The sequence below is a fragment of the Panulirus ornatus genome, chromosome 47 (genome assembly GCF_036320965.1).
Source record: "Panulirus ornatus isolate Po-2019 chromosome 47, ASM3632096v1, whole genome shotgun sequence".
NCBI lineage: Eukaryota > Metazoa > Arthropoda > Malacostraca > Decapoda > Palinuridae > Panulirus > Panulirus ornatus.
In genome coordinates, this window is record NC_092270.1 from 3,678,174 (window position 1) to 3,691,796 (window position 13,623).

At 46.8% G+C, this 13,623-nt stretch overlaps 1 protein-coding gene across 4 annotated transcripts in view; it reads left to right on the top strand.

The window, feature by feature from the left end:
- LOC139763444 (phospholipid-transporting ATPase VD) overlaps positions 1–13,623 on the top strand; it is a 125,657-nt gene that overhangs the window by 20,624 nt on the left and 91,410 nt on the right. For all 4 annotated transcript variants that reach the window (XR_011716152.1, XR_011716153.1, XM_071689491.1 and 1 more), the window contains 4 exons: positions 8,633–8,849; positions 9,612–9,928; positions 10,550–10,716; positions 10,980–11,174. Coding sequence is in view for 2 of the 4 variants with exons in the window: in XM_071689491.1 (XP_071545592.1) it covers positions 8,660–8,849; positions 9,612–9,928; positions 10,550–10,716; positions 10,980–11,174 (869 nt within the window). In the remaining 2 variants the exon portion in view is untranslated. The remainder of the gene's footprint in view (positions 1–8,632; positions 8,850–9,611; positions 9,929–10,549; positions 10,717–10,979; positions 11,175–13,623) is intronic.

Consider the following 13,623-nt stretch of genomic DNA (forward strand, 5'->3'; position numbering starts at 1 on the left):
TCCATTGGTTATTTGAACCTTGACGGTGGTGGGTGTATCAGACATACGTCCTGTGGGTGTGATTTGTACTCGTTCTTATGAAGTCTTGAGATCATTTCGTAAAGTACCGTCGTGTGTCTTGCTTTGTTTCACTCTGGTGAGTTGCTGCCACATCCTGCACATTGTGTACGTCCTCCAGCATGTTCTTGGATTTATGGACCATTGACTGGTGGATCATTGTTGCGCAAGTGCAAAAAAAAGGGACCGGGATTAATGTGTACAAGTTGGAGGTAGGGATCAGCGGACGGCGAAAAGTGCTCCTGTCATACAGTACGTTCTGACACAGTTAGATGAGATGCAGAAAATCGTCACTGTAACCTCATATTTCTCCACCACAGTTTATGATCATGTTTCCATCGTGTTCTGTTTTTCACAGGGGTCATCGGCTGTTTATACACACACACACACACACACACGCACACACACACACACACACACACACACAAGGTAAAGCTAACCTTCCATGGTCGTTGGTGACGATCGGTGAGCACTGAGGGATGTGACTGTAGTTCCCACGCGGAAGTTCAAGAGTCCGCAAGCCCGTTACGGGAGTTAAATGTTCGTGAGACTTTGCTTTCCTGAGTCGGGTTGGGGACCAGAGTTAACGGGTGGGTTTTTGTGTTGGTGTCGGGCCAGAGTACCGGCCGTGATGGTGTCTGGCTGGTGGCTGGGTGGTGGTGGGTTGAGATGGCACTGGATGACCTTGGAGGAACCCGCACCCAACCCTCTCACTCCACACCCACACCTTGGCTTCTTTAACCCTTTGATCACTGTGGTGCGACCAGCGAGCACGGCGTTGCGGCCCTTAGTGCACGATGGCGCACGGCCTCCGTGCACGAAAGTACGACTCGGTCACGACGGTACCACCCTTGATCACGATGGTAGAGTGGTCTTTAGGACGACAGTACGGTCCTTATGTATAATGGCCAGGTCTTGAGGGTCAGATCAAGGGCCAGGCCATTATACCCAAGGGTCTTAACCGTCCTGTTCCAGGGCCGTGTCGTCGTCATCCTCCATGGGGGAAGTGTTGTATTACCATGGTTATGGTCTCTTGTTTTTTTTTGTTTCCTTCCACTTTATGACGTAAGATGTTATGCTGTTTAGAATTATCCTGCAGTTAGTGCCGACGTGTGGTCGACCTTGACCTTTTCCTCTGTATAATGAATGTGTGGTCCTCTCCGGGCATGTGGAGTTCAGCTCCAAGTGGTCGCGTTGTGCAACGCTGCAGAGGAAAATGTACAGTCAGTACAGCCCACGCCAGGGCAGGCATTTGCACAGAGCCCAGCAAGTGTGGGGCGGACGGGCTCGGGGGAGGGTTCAGGTCGAGAGGTGAGAGTGTTGGAGGTCTGGGTGTGCCGGAGTGGGGCCTACTGGGGGTCAGGGAGTGTCAAGGTGGGGCAGTGCGAGGGTTTGGGGAATTGAGGAGGTCTTGGGTGCTGAAAGGGCAGGTAGTTTTTTGTTTTAGAAGGGTTGCCTGGTAGGGTTGCTCGGGAGTCATGAGATGTGGGTGAAGGGGGGGATGAATGGACACCAGACGAAAAGATTGATGTATGGAAGAGTTTGACAACACTGTTAAGGATGACATTAAGGCCAGAGAGAGGGTGAAGGTGATTTTTTTTTTTAGAAGAATGTGTGTGTGTGTGTGGAATGAGAATGGTGAGGTGGCGGGTGTGATGGTGAAAGGCTAGGTGTGTGTGTGTGTGTGTGTGTGTGTGTGTGTGTGTGGTGACGAGCCTCTCGCCTTACGGCCACAAGCTACAGCAGACGTCGGCTCTCATTTCTTATGGCAGTAACTCCCCGCGTGTGAGGACGTCACAACCCCAACAGCTTCGCCTCTCGCCCTGAAGCGGTCACCTGCCTCTGGAAACCGCACCAATATAAGGACTCCGTTGCACTCCCTGGGATTTCATGACAGACGACACTGTCTCCCCCTTACCCGAACCCCGGGTATCATTCTGACGATTGGAGTGGGGCTCCACCCCTCCAGGTGCCCTGCATGACCTACCACAGTCTTCATAGGTATATGCCCCAGCATGTCATGGAAAAGGGCAGCAGTAAGGAGGAGGTAACAGAAGGTGTTGTCAGGGTGAACGCACCGCGCGCCGCGGCAGTGGAAACCACAATGGAGGAATTCTTCTCATCCCCTCAAGTGTTGGCGGAGTACCAAGCAAGTCATCCGTCACTGGGAACTAGTTCAGCGGGTTTGGAGCAAGACGTCGGGACGCGATGCCTGGAGGCCTTTACCGACGACGACTAGGCCTCTTAAGAGTTACATGAAGGTCATGACTGATCCGCTGGAAGAGTTTAAAACCATGATCACGACGGTACGACCCTCGGAGCACGATGGCACGCCCTTGGTGACGAAGGTACGACCCTCGGAGCACGATGGCACGCCCTTGGTGACGAAGGTACGACCCTCGGAGCACGATGGCACGTCCTTGGTGACTGAGGTGCGACCCTCGAGCACGATGGCACGTCCTTAATGGCGAAGGTACGACCCTCGAGCACGACGGCACGTCCTTGGTGACGAAGGTACGACCCTCGAGCACGATGTTACAGCCTTAATCACTACGGTACGACCCTCGGAGCACGATGGCACGCCCTTGGTGACGAAGTTACGACCCTCGGAGCACATTGGCACGCCCTTGGTGACTAAGGTACGACCCTCGAGCACGATGGCACGTCCTTGGTGACGAAGATACGACCCTCGAGCACGACGTTACAGCCTTGATCACGACGGTACGACCCTCGGAGCACGATGGCACAACCCATGAGCATAACGGCGTCATACCCGAGGGTCTGCTGCTGTGTTCAAGGGGTTGAGGACGATGGTGGTTTGTTTAGAAAAATAAAGTGGTTGGACAGTATACTCTGAAATACACTTTTTTTTTTTTTTGACGGCAACGCGTACGTTCGACTCGTTAATAGTTAAGGAACTGTTGGAAAAACCAACACGATGACAATTTCCCTCGCTGGGAACAGTGGCGTCGGAGTTGATGTGATCGGGGTGCTCTTGATGATGTGTGCTTTTTGGAAGCTTTTAGGTTGACATGTCCACTCGAAACGTTGAGGCTGACGGCTGTTACCCGGATGGGTAGGAGTGACTCGGCTGGAACGCTGACGATGACGTAAAGTTGCTAAGGATGACGTATGAAGTTACGGGTAACGTATGTACTGTTGAAGCTGACGTATATAGTGTTCAAGGGTGACGTATGCAGTGTTCAGGGTGACATACGAAGTGTTGAGGACGAGATATCCGGTTGAGGCATTATTCCGTATGTTAAAGAAGTCTTGAAAAACTGACTGATTTGATGGTAGAAAACGCTGAAGACATGTGAGTGGTTTTGTCAGATCTGAAGGACATGTGGCCGATAGGCGAAGTGAAGTGACCCAAGGTTGATGAGGCAGGTAGGTAGAGGCACAGTTGGGTAGAGTACAGGTGGCTTGTGTGGGGAGGAGAGCGGAGTGAGGTGAGTGGGAGAGCGAAAAATAAAGGGTGGGGGGAGAGAGCGGGACGGGGATGAGGAGGGAGGAAATAGAGCGGGCGGGGAAGGAAGGAGGGAGATGAGCTGGGCGGGGAGGGAGGAGGATCACCTCCAGGGACGCGAGAGGATAACCTCCTGTGGCGGGGGGGGAGGGGATAGCTGTGTGGGCAGGGAGGACAGCATGTAAGACAAAAAAAATGGTAAGTAATTGTTCAAGTTTGTGGTGAGAGAGGGAGTATGATTCCTCGTGAGGGAGGTGAACGCACGTGGTCACACTTGCGGTTGGCTGGTGTGTTCCGCGGGGCCTCAAGGCCTCGGTGGGGTTTGGCGATATTTTACATCAGAGTAATTTACTGGATGACGGTATATTAGGTTCGCGCCAGCGCTTTTATCGGGAAATCTGGATATATGTCGCTCTCAGATGTTATTAATTGTGTTGTTTACTCATCCCTGCCCTCGCATGAATGAAACAAATTGTAGGTAAGCACTTCCAGTTGATGTGAACTTGGCAGTGAAAATATGTTTATGGTTGAAGGCTGCTGAGCTTGTTGCTACGTTGGATTGCACGCCAGCGATCGAGGCGGAAAGGTGCGTGCGTCTGGTATTTGGTGTCATATGAACCAACCAGCTTCGGTTTCTGATCTGCTTTTTTTCAGGACTCTCTCCTCTGTAGGTAGAGCGGGAGGGTGGTGGTACTTAACAGACCAGGGGTGGTGTGAGAGGCCTGGGTACTCCTTACCTGTTGGATCTTGGTGGAGATTGTGGGTTACGGCCGTGAGTCGCAAGGGAGCGAAAGGTCAGGGATCACAGGCCGCTCTTCCTCACTGTGGCCTCCGACACTTTTACTTTAATGGTATTCACCAGCGGGCTCTGACCTCGTTTGTAATTTAACTTATGTATTGTTTAAAAAAAAAAAAAAAGAAAAAAATGTCCACAATGATGTTTTAAATCTCGTTATATCCGTGTTGTTCATGAACAACACGTACTAATGAATTTACGTTGCGCACTGAAAATGCTTAAGTGGAACCGTTCATCAAAGAGATTCTTTGTACTGAAGTATAGGAAACGGAAGTAGTTGGTCTAAGAATACCGACATATGACAACATTCGCCAGCTTTTTGTTGTTTTTTTACTTTATGATTGTTTAACGCCTTTTGTAGTCACCTGAAGAGAGCGGTGTATTGATGAATCTACAGAGTAGACAGATAAGTGAATAGGAACAGAGCTTGGCCAATAGCGGTAAATGTTTTGAGTGGAAGGATAGCTGTGTAAGAAAGAAAATAAGGTTACTCTAGGATTGTAAAAGGTTTGGCTAATGACCAGCTGAAGGACAAAAGTTTATACTGTGATTTCTTTGTGACTCGTGACAACACTTGTATGGAATCTTACTAATTCTCCTTTGATTAATTGTATTGCGCCCCAATTGAATCTTTTTATCTAAAATGGATCCGGTATTACACTTGATTTTTTTTCTGATTGAACAACGTATAGTAAGTGTAGTCAGCATTCCTCATAATCTTTCTCTTGTTTTCCTCCCGTGTCAGACATTTTTGATATGAAAACATCCACTCTAGCTTCTCTGAACCAGACAGTTCGTTTATTTTTTGTCCTTTCTTTTGAGGCTGCTACGCCGTGAGTTCAGTATATGCCCTTCAAAACCCAGCAACACTGCCACTGTTTTACCTGAAAGTTAGTGCTGAAACCCCTCCACGTATTGAATATGCTTTATCCTAACGAGACTGTTAGCATTACGAACCAGAACACTTTGCAGTACTGTTGTGAAGGTTAGGCTGGATGTATGTTTGATTTTAGTGAGGCTGGTGTTTGACTGTTAGGCATTAAGGTGAAGCTATGTTAGATAGCCAGGTTAGGTTTAGTTTGATGTCAGGTGTTGAAAATGACGTTTGAATGTTTTGCATCATCGGAAAAAAATGATTGTTAATCTCAGAGGAATTCTTTGCGTCGCAGAATCACAGAGAAACAAGGATTTTGATTATTTAATGAAATCAGGCGTCATTTGAAAGTGGACACTAGTAGTGTGGTCTTCAAACTGCTGCACTTGGGGAGTGGATTGAGAAACAAATCCTTTACCTGTTAGTGTGAGTGGCAATTCCCTTCCAATAATTCATCACAGTTTTCCGTGTTTTGCAAGGTAGCAGCGCCAGGAACAGACGAAGGAAGGCCGCTTCCTCCCCCATCCATTTTCTCGCATTCATCTGCAGTGCACCGAAACCAGGGCCCCCATCCCTAGCCAGGCTCCATAGACCTTTCCGTGGTATCTTCCAGCTTCTTCATATGCCGTGGTTCATTCCATTGACAGCACGTCGAACCCAGCACGACCATGGTAGACATCTAATATCTGAGAACCTTACGGGTCAGGTCAAAGGGCAGGCCGTCATAACCAATTGTCTTAACCGCTGTCCATGCTTTAAGGGTTAAACACGAACAGTCCAGTGGACATTTTTGTGGTCTTTTTATCATGTGGCACCCCCACTGCCGTACAGTAGCCATACGCGTATACTGGGTGTTTAAACAGACAAGCTTGTCTGTATTTAAGAAAGCTTTGATAATGTGGTCAGTGGAGGCTGTAAGCAAGGAATGTATCTTTATTGGCTTATTACTGGCTTTATATTCGTACAAATGGTCGTTGAGTTAATCCTGTATAGGAAATGAAGAACGGCAAAATGATTTGATAAAGGAAAAAAGAAGTTGCATAGAATGTAGAATCATGTAGGATAGAAATGGTATTGCAACATGATATGAGGTCCCTCTGATGTGGCCTATTAACTCCTAGCCGCCATCGTGGGAAGCCCTGGTCACTGAGTCTGTAAGCGCTACGTTCTTGACAACACCAAGGAGTCTTGTTTTTACATATTTTTCAGATTTACGCCTTGTACATTCGTGTGTTTTGAAAAGCTTTTTGAAGATTATTCAGTGTATCATGAAGCCTCGCTGCAGCCTTGTTATATAAGGGATAAAGATTTTTTTCTCGATGTTATTTGATAACATTCTACCTACTAGCTTTGTTGTTTTTGTGGAGCGCGGGAAGCGGAAGCCGGCTGGCGTCAGTGGTATCATGGCGTTCTTACGTCACTCACCGCGCTTCTCCGACCCTGTTGACCACATTCCGGGTCAAGTTTAGGGGAACAGGGTTGGCATGTCATTAGCGTCATATTCTTTCTATCTGTAGCAAAGCTCTTTTTCCTGTCGCTCTTGATTCCGTTCTTTCATCCGTCTGTCAGTCGCCGAACTAATGAGGTTAGTTTTATTTATCTCCGCATGGATTAGCCTTGCGTACATAAAGCCTGGTGGATCAGATCGTGAGCCAGTCAGTGCTCAGTTGCCTTCAGCTATGAATCTACATTGGTCAAAACGATATAGATTAGCACACGAAAACCAGGGATAAAATGAAGGCGTATAACTGGCCCGATTTATCATTTTCCAGAAACCAAGAGATTTTGATGTTGACTCTTAATGACTTGTATTCTTTGATAAACTCATCTTTACTCTAACCAACATTTAGGCCATGAGAGGATGATAAGTCAGTTTCAGCTTAAGGGTTCTTCATGGTGGGGTTTCTAGCGCTGCTCTCGTGAACGCGTCCGCAGCTGCCGTAGACCTCGTCTCGCACCGAATCCAGCCAACAAAAACGTTTAGTATATCAGGCGGGAATCCTGGCATTATCGTGTATTTGAACTTTCCAAGTGTTGGTTGATATCGCTGCAAGTCGTAAGAGTTGAGAGACTGTAACCATGATGCAGTTCACGAGTTGGGGAATATCGTCAGCGGCTTTGTGAAGGTCGTTACAAGTTTCTTTCCTGGGAAGCCTTATTGTTGGGTACTCTCACGAAAATTAAGGGTAAGAGCATTAGAGAATTTAAGAATATTAGTTCTGTTAAGATACAGTATGTTTTTTACTATGGATTTATACCTGATATAGTCTCTTGTTCATACTTTTGATTTGATGTTATTCAATCCGTGTCAAAAGAGATGGTAGCTTTTGTACGACGTTTCAAATCGATTTTTTCCTTTATAAGTGTTTTGGTGAACTTATTATTTTGATGACTTTTTGGCATAAATCACGCTAGGCCGTTTATATTTTAAAAGCAGTCGAGAAGGCGGCGGGGAAAGCTATCAGACGCTGCTTTATTGATTTTACATGACGCCATGGCGTCTACGGCGTATCTGTTATTTGCACAATGGGTAGGGTTATTCTTACGGTCAGTTGCTGTAGGAACGTAAGGCAAGTTTCGAATAAATCTTTGAGCTTGTCTTTTCAGCCCTTGAGTGTTATGGAGTTGGCCAAACTTTTGCCATACCCTTAAAGGCCAGGCGCAAAACAACCAAGCTATAATTCCCACAGGTCGCCCCGTTGGGCTCGAAGTCATTGTAGAAAATGTTCACCCTGTAGACCTTAACAGTCCAGTCACATTGTGCCCTTCATCGGATTATGCTACTCTTGAATGTCAGTACATCTGACTTAATTGCTAAAATGTTGAAAACTTTATAGCCTATCTACAGGTAACTTTAAGGTACATACCATCATCTACCAAATCACTATGAATGAACTCTCACTTCATGATAGCATAAGGAAGTGAATTGAACACATATCGCCACCCGGGTCACCTACCTTCTCCCCACCCCGCATGACTCCACTCTGGTACCCTCTAACCCTCATGCCTTCGATATCTCATTGTTCCTCAGTCATATCGATGAGAGGGTCTTCTGGTCTGTGTGTTTGTGTTAGATATTGAAACACTGAATTTTTACGCTTGATAAAGCGGATTTCTTCTGTGAAACGATATATACTAAAGTTTCATATATTTTTTTCAATACTATTCACCATTTCCCGCGTTAGCGAGGTAACGTTAAGAACAGAGGACTGAGCCTTTGAGGGAATATCCTCACTTGGCCTCCTTCTCTGTTCCTTCTTTTGCACGAAGATTAACTGAGCAGCTTTACTTATTTTTTCAGGACAGTTGTTCCTGGAATGTATGCTTACTGTGATATCACTTTAGCTTCTGAGAGCTGTATCCCCTTTTCATGGAACTGTTGTATTTGATGTGTTTTGGACTCGTCATTTATTCCTGGCATCTCTATTCCTTCCAGGCATGAATGGAGTGATGTTGCATAAGGATGAACGGCGCTTCGGGCGGAGGTGGGTACGGTAGTGGGAGCGCCCATGCCTACGCCCACGGTCATGGAGGTATGGGCGGGGCTTCGGCGATGGGTGGGGGCCCGAGCGGCGTGGCTCGGCGGAGTCACGCTCGTAGCGCCTCTCACGGCGGCATCATGATCACCCGGGATCCACCCCCTCCGGACCAAGGTGAGTAGTATGTATGGTGGATAGTGTGTACTGGTGCTGCTACGTACGCGGCCCATTGCCAACTCGGACCATTACGGATTACCAGTTCGGCCCGTCTGTTAGGTAGGTCAGCTTAGGTTAGGTTAGGTCCTGGTAATTCATAACGGTGGGCAGAGATGGTATGGAGTGGGCCGAGTTGGCAATGGTCCGAGTTGGCCTGCAACCTCTTGACCAACATTCATAGATTAGAAGATTGATAGTTCCCGTTTGTTGTGTTTAGAATGTGATGTAATGCGTGTTCGTGTGACCCAGTGAGTTCCACATGTCGGCCAGTGTAACCAGTGGATGTATGTGGTTGTAGAGTTGTAAAATTTGATTGGTCGCTATAGCTTGACTTGATGGGTTTGGTGACTCAGTTGATAAAGATTTGACCCCAAGCAGCCAGCCATCGTGAACAAGTCACGAAATGTAAGATGAAATATTGGTGTTCTGTATTATGTCCGAATGAAGTAGGAAAATTACAATATGCTCGGGCAGTAAATTCTAGACGGGAAAATTTGTGACCACGTTTTCACACCATGATTGGACACGCTTCTGTTTGAGACTGGTATTTTTAGCCAATACTAGAGTAGCACTCGTTTATTTATAGATTTTCAAGGTGCTTAAATGATCTAGAGATATACAGAGAAAATGGTGATTTACGTAATGGGAAAATAAGCTTAAGATGATGTTTCCAACACACGAAGGTGCTTATGTCTCACGTGTTCTCTGGTTTTGCTTCAGGTGTAGGCAACACCCTGCAAGGCATGGGAGGTGCGACCGAAGGCGCGGTTCATGGGAGAGGTCACCAGAGGACCTTCTCCCACGGGCAGTTGGTGGAAGGGAGACGCGGCCACAGGCGGGAGGGATCCAAGACGGACTTCATCCTGCCGGCGGGTCACGAGGAGCGCGAACGGGAGCGGGAGCAGCAGAAGAAGTCTGTCACCCGCACCTCATCCTTCCCCAAGGGCCACTCCCGCCAGGCCTCACGGTCTGAGTCCATATACACCATCAGACAACACAAGCGAACCCTCCTGCAGAAACTAATGTTTTGGAAGAAGGTAAGATTGGCCACGTCCCACTCCAGATCACATGGCTTTGATATCTTTTGATGTTAATGGGACACTTAAAACCGTAAGATTTATGCGGAAAATACGATTTTTTTCCATACGTTGGAGGCTCCAGTTACGGACAAAAGTCCACATTAAGTCTGAATTGAAAATATGAAGAGGTCAATGAAAGGGAAAGAGACAAAGGAAAGTATTTACGAATTTTGGAGGAATTTAAAAGCCTGTCAGGTCATAATTACTGGGAAAGACATGAGAGGGGTGAGAGTTCCAAAGCTTGGAAGTGTAGGGAAAGAAACACGTATTAAAACAGTGTTTGTTCGCAGCGTCGCAGTGCTGTGCTTCCTCTGTACATAACAACATGCGAACATCAGCGTGATTGATAATGGACTTAGAAATATATATACGCCGGTGCCACTGGCACAGAGATGCCCTCATCATGGCCGTCATAGATGAAAGAAGAATTGGAGTACGGGGAAAAATAGAAGGAAGGGATTGATTAGACCTCCTTAAAGTGTGTGTTGAGCTAACTTATTCTAAGATGGAGAGGTTGTAAGGTAGAGGCTATGTGTGTGTGTGTCTGTCTTATGTTCATACACTCTTTGTTTCACGCAGACGCCTGAGGAGTCACGGACGCGGGTGGTGGTGGCCAACCACGTAGTGCCTCCACACTTGTCGCGCGCTGAGCATCCCAACAGCACGTACCCAGACAACAGCATCTGCACCACTAAATACACCATCCTCTCCTTCTTGCCCAAGAACCTCTTCGAGCAGTTCCATAGGTTAGACTCGTCACTTATAAAGCTGTTTCTTGAAACTGCTATAAATAATTGATTTTCAGCAACTAATAACTGTTGATAAGGTAAATAAATTGAGCTGTTTATTTCTTTTACACTGACTAGAATTAATAGGCTGATGTGCACTGTAGAAGTTCGTTCAGTTTTCTTATGTTTTTTAGATTTTCTATTTTTGACTAATTTTCGTTGTAATATATTACGTATGTATATGTTGTAAGTTCTTTTCTTCTACTTTTTTTTTAATGTAGATTCGCGAACCTGTACTTCCTGTTCATCGTGCTGCTGAACTTCGTGCCGGCTGTGAATGCTTTCGGGAAGGAGGTGGCCATGTTGCCGCTCATCTTCGTCCTGGGCATCACGGCCATCAAGGACGCCTTCGAGGACCGGCGGAGGTACCTCTCCGATAAGCGGGTCAACAACGCCACCTGCAGGGTTTACAGTAGGTGAGTACGCCACCACCTTTTGAGACAGATACCCCTCTGGTAGGTTAGTAGACCATCCCCAGAGACGTGACTACCTATGATAGGTTAGTAGACCATCCCCAGAGACATGTACACTTACAGCAGGTAAGTAGACCATCCCCAGAGACATGTACACTTACAGCAGGTAAGTAGACCATCCCCAGAGACATGTACACTTACAGCAGGTAAGTATACCATCCTGGGAGACATGTACGCTTACAGCAGGTAAGTAGACCATCCCCAGAGACATGTACACTTACAGCAGGTAAGTATGCCATCCTGGGAGACATGTACACTTACAGCAGGTAAGTATACCATCCTGGGAGACATGTACACTTACAGCAGGTAAGTATACCATCCTGTGAGACATGTACACTTACAGCAGGTAAGTAGACCATTTCCAGAGACATGTACACTTACAGCAGGTAAGTAGACCATCCCCAGAGACATACATATAGCAGGTAAGTAGACAATCCCCGGAGACATGTACATTTACAGCAGGTAAGTAGACCATCCCGGAGACCTATACATACAGCAGGTAAGTAGACAATCCCCAGTGACTTGTGCACTTACAGCAGGTAAGTAGACCATCCACAGAGACATACAGCAGGTAAGTATGCCATCACGGAGACATAGATGCAACAGGTTAGTAGACCACCTCCGGAGACATACAGCAGGTAGGTATACCATCCCCGGAGACATACATGCAGCAGGTAAGTAGATCATCTCCGGAGACATACACTTACAGCAGGTATGTAGACCATCCCCAAGACATGTACACTTACAGCTGATCAATAGACCATCCCCGGAGACATATACACTTGCAGAAGGTAAGAAGACCATCCCCAAAGACATGTACATTTACAGCAGGTCAGTAGACCATCCACAAAGACGTAAATTTACTGCAGGGAAGTAGACCACGCACAAAGACATGTACATTTACACCAGGTAAGTAGATCATCCCCAAAGACATATACACTTACAGCAGGTCAGTAGACCATCCCCGGAGACATATACACTTGCAGAAGGTAAATAGACCATCCCCAAAGACATGCACATTTACACCAGGTAAGTAGACCATCCCCAAAGACATGAACATTTACAGCAGGTAAGTAGACCATCCACAAAGACATGTACATTTACAGCAGGTAAGTAGACCATCTACAAAGACGTACATTTACAGCAGTAGACCATCCACAAAGACATGCACATTTACAGCAGGTAAGTTGACCATCCCCAAAGACATGTACACTTACAGCAGGTAAATAGACCGTCTCCGGAGATATGTACACGTGCAACAGGTGATTAAACCTATCTTCAGGCTCCTGCGAGTCCTGCTCCGTCCACCCACGCCAGCAAGGGCGTGTGGTTGTTCTCATATCATGTATGAAAATGACAGTCTGTGATTCGATATAGACAAACGAAGATCACAGAAAGAAAAGATAAGCGATCAGGTTGAGTGTGTGGTAGGGGAAAGGTGGGATTAGCATGGTGTGGGCGGTTGGCTGACATGTCGTCGGCCACAGTGGAGTAGACAGAAGGTTAATACGAGCAGATGGTGGAGAGATAAGACCAGCTGTACCTTCATTACTCATCAGTGATTCGTGTTTTGAATGGTGACTTTCCTTGGTGGGGAGGGACAGAGTTTCATATGGCTTTAAGTAACGGCTTTGTGTGTGTGTGTGTGTGTGTGTGTGTTCTTTGATTTGTACGGTCTGGGTTGGCTGGTGATGGTTTTGTGGTTTGCCAGATGTGGTGGTAGGCTGGTGAGGTGATGTCACAAGTGGCTTCGGTTGATAGGAGGGTGGTTTAGTTTGATGCTGGTGCTGTGGTTGGATCGCTGGTTACGTGAAGCGGCATCACACGTTTGGTTGATGTTGGTTGTGATGTGGCAAATATTGGTTGATGGCCTTGTAGTGAATTTGGTTAGTAGATGATGATTATGGATGAGGTACTTGTTCTTTGAGGCGAAAGATATTTAGGTGTAACTTTGGCTCGCTTAAATTAATGTTGATTTCCTGTGTAGGCCATGAGTTAGGTGGCTGGACTGACAGTTCAATGCCTCCTTAAGTGTTTGTTTGCGTTGTCTCGTTGAGATGGAGAGGTTGCACTGTATTACTCTCGGGGAGTTCGTCATGCCCTTACCTCTTAAGAGGGGTGCAGCCTCCAAGCTGGAAGTCCTGGCCTGTTGAATTGATGATGATGATCTAGGCGTACGTAGACGCTAGTCTGGCGCACGGACACGCTAGTTTAGTCACCTAGATGCTAGTTTAGGGCTTGTAGACAGAAGTTTGGCTCACCTAGACAAACGTTTGGCCACACACACACACACACACACACACACACATATACATACATACACATGCATCGCATTGGAGTACATTTAAGGGAAGCATCCATCGCTTGCTGATCTCATAGCTGTACATGGCGA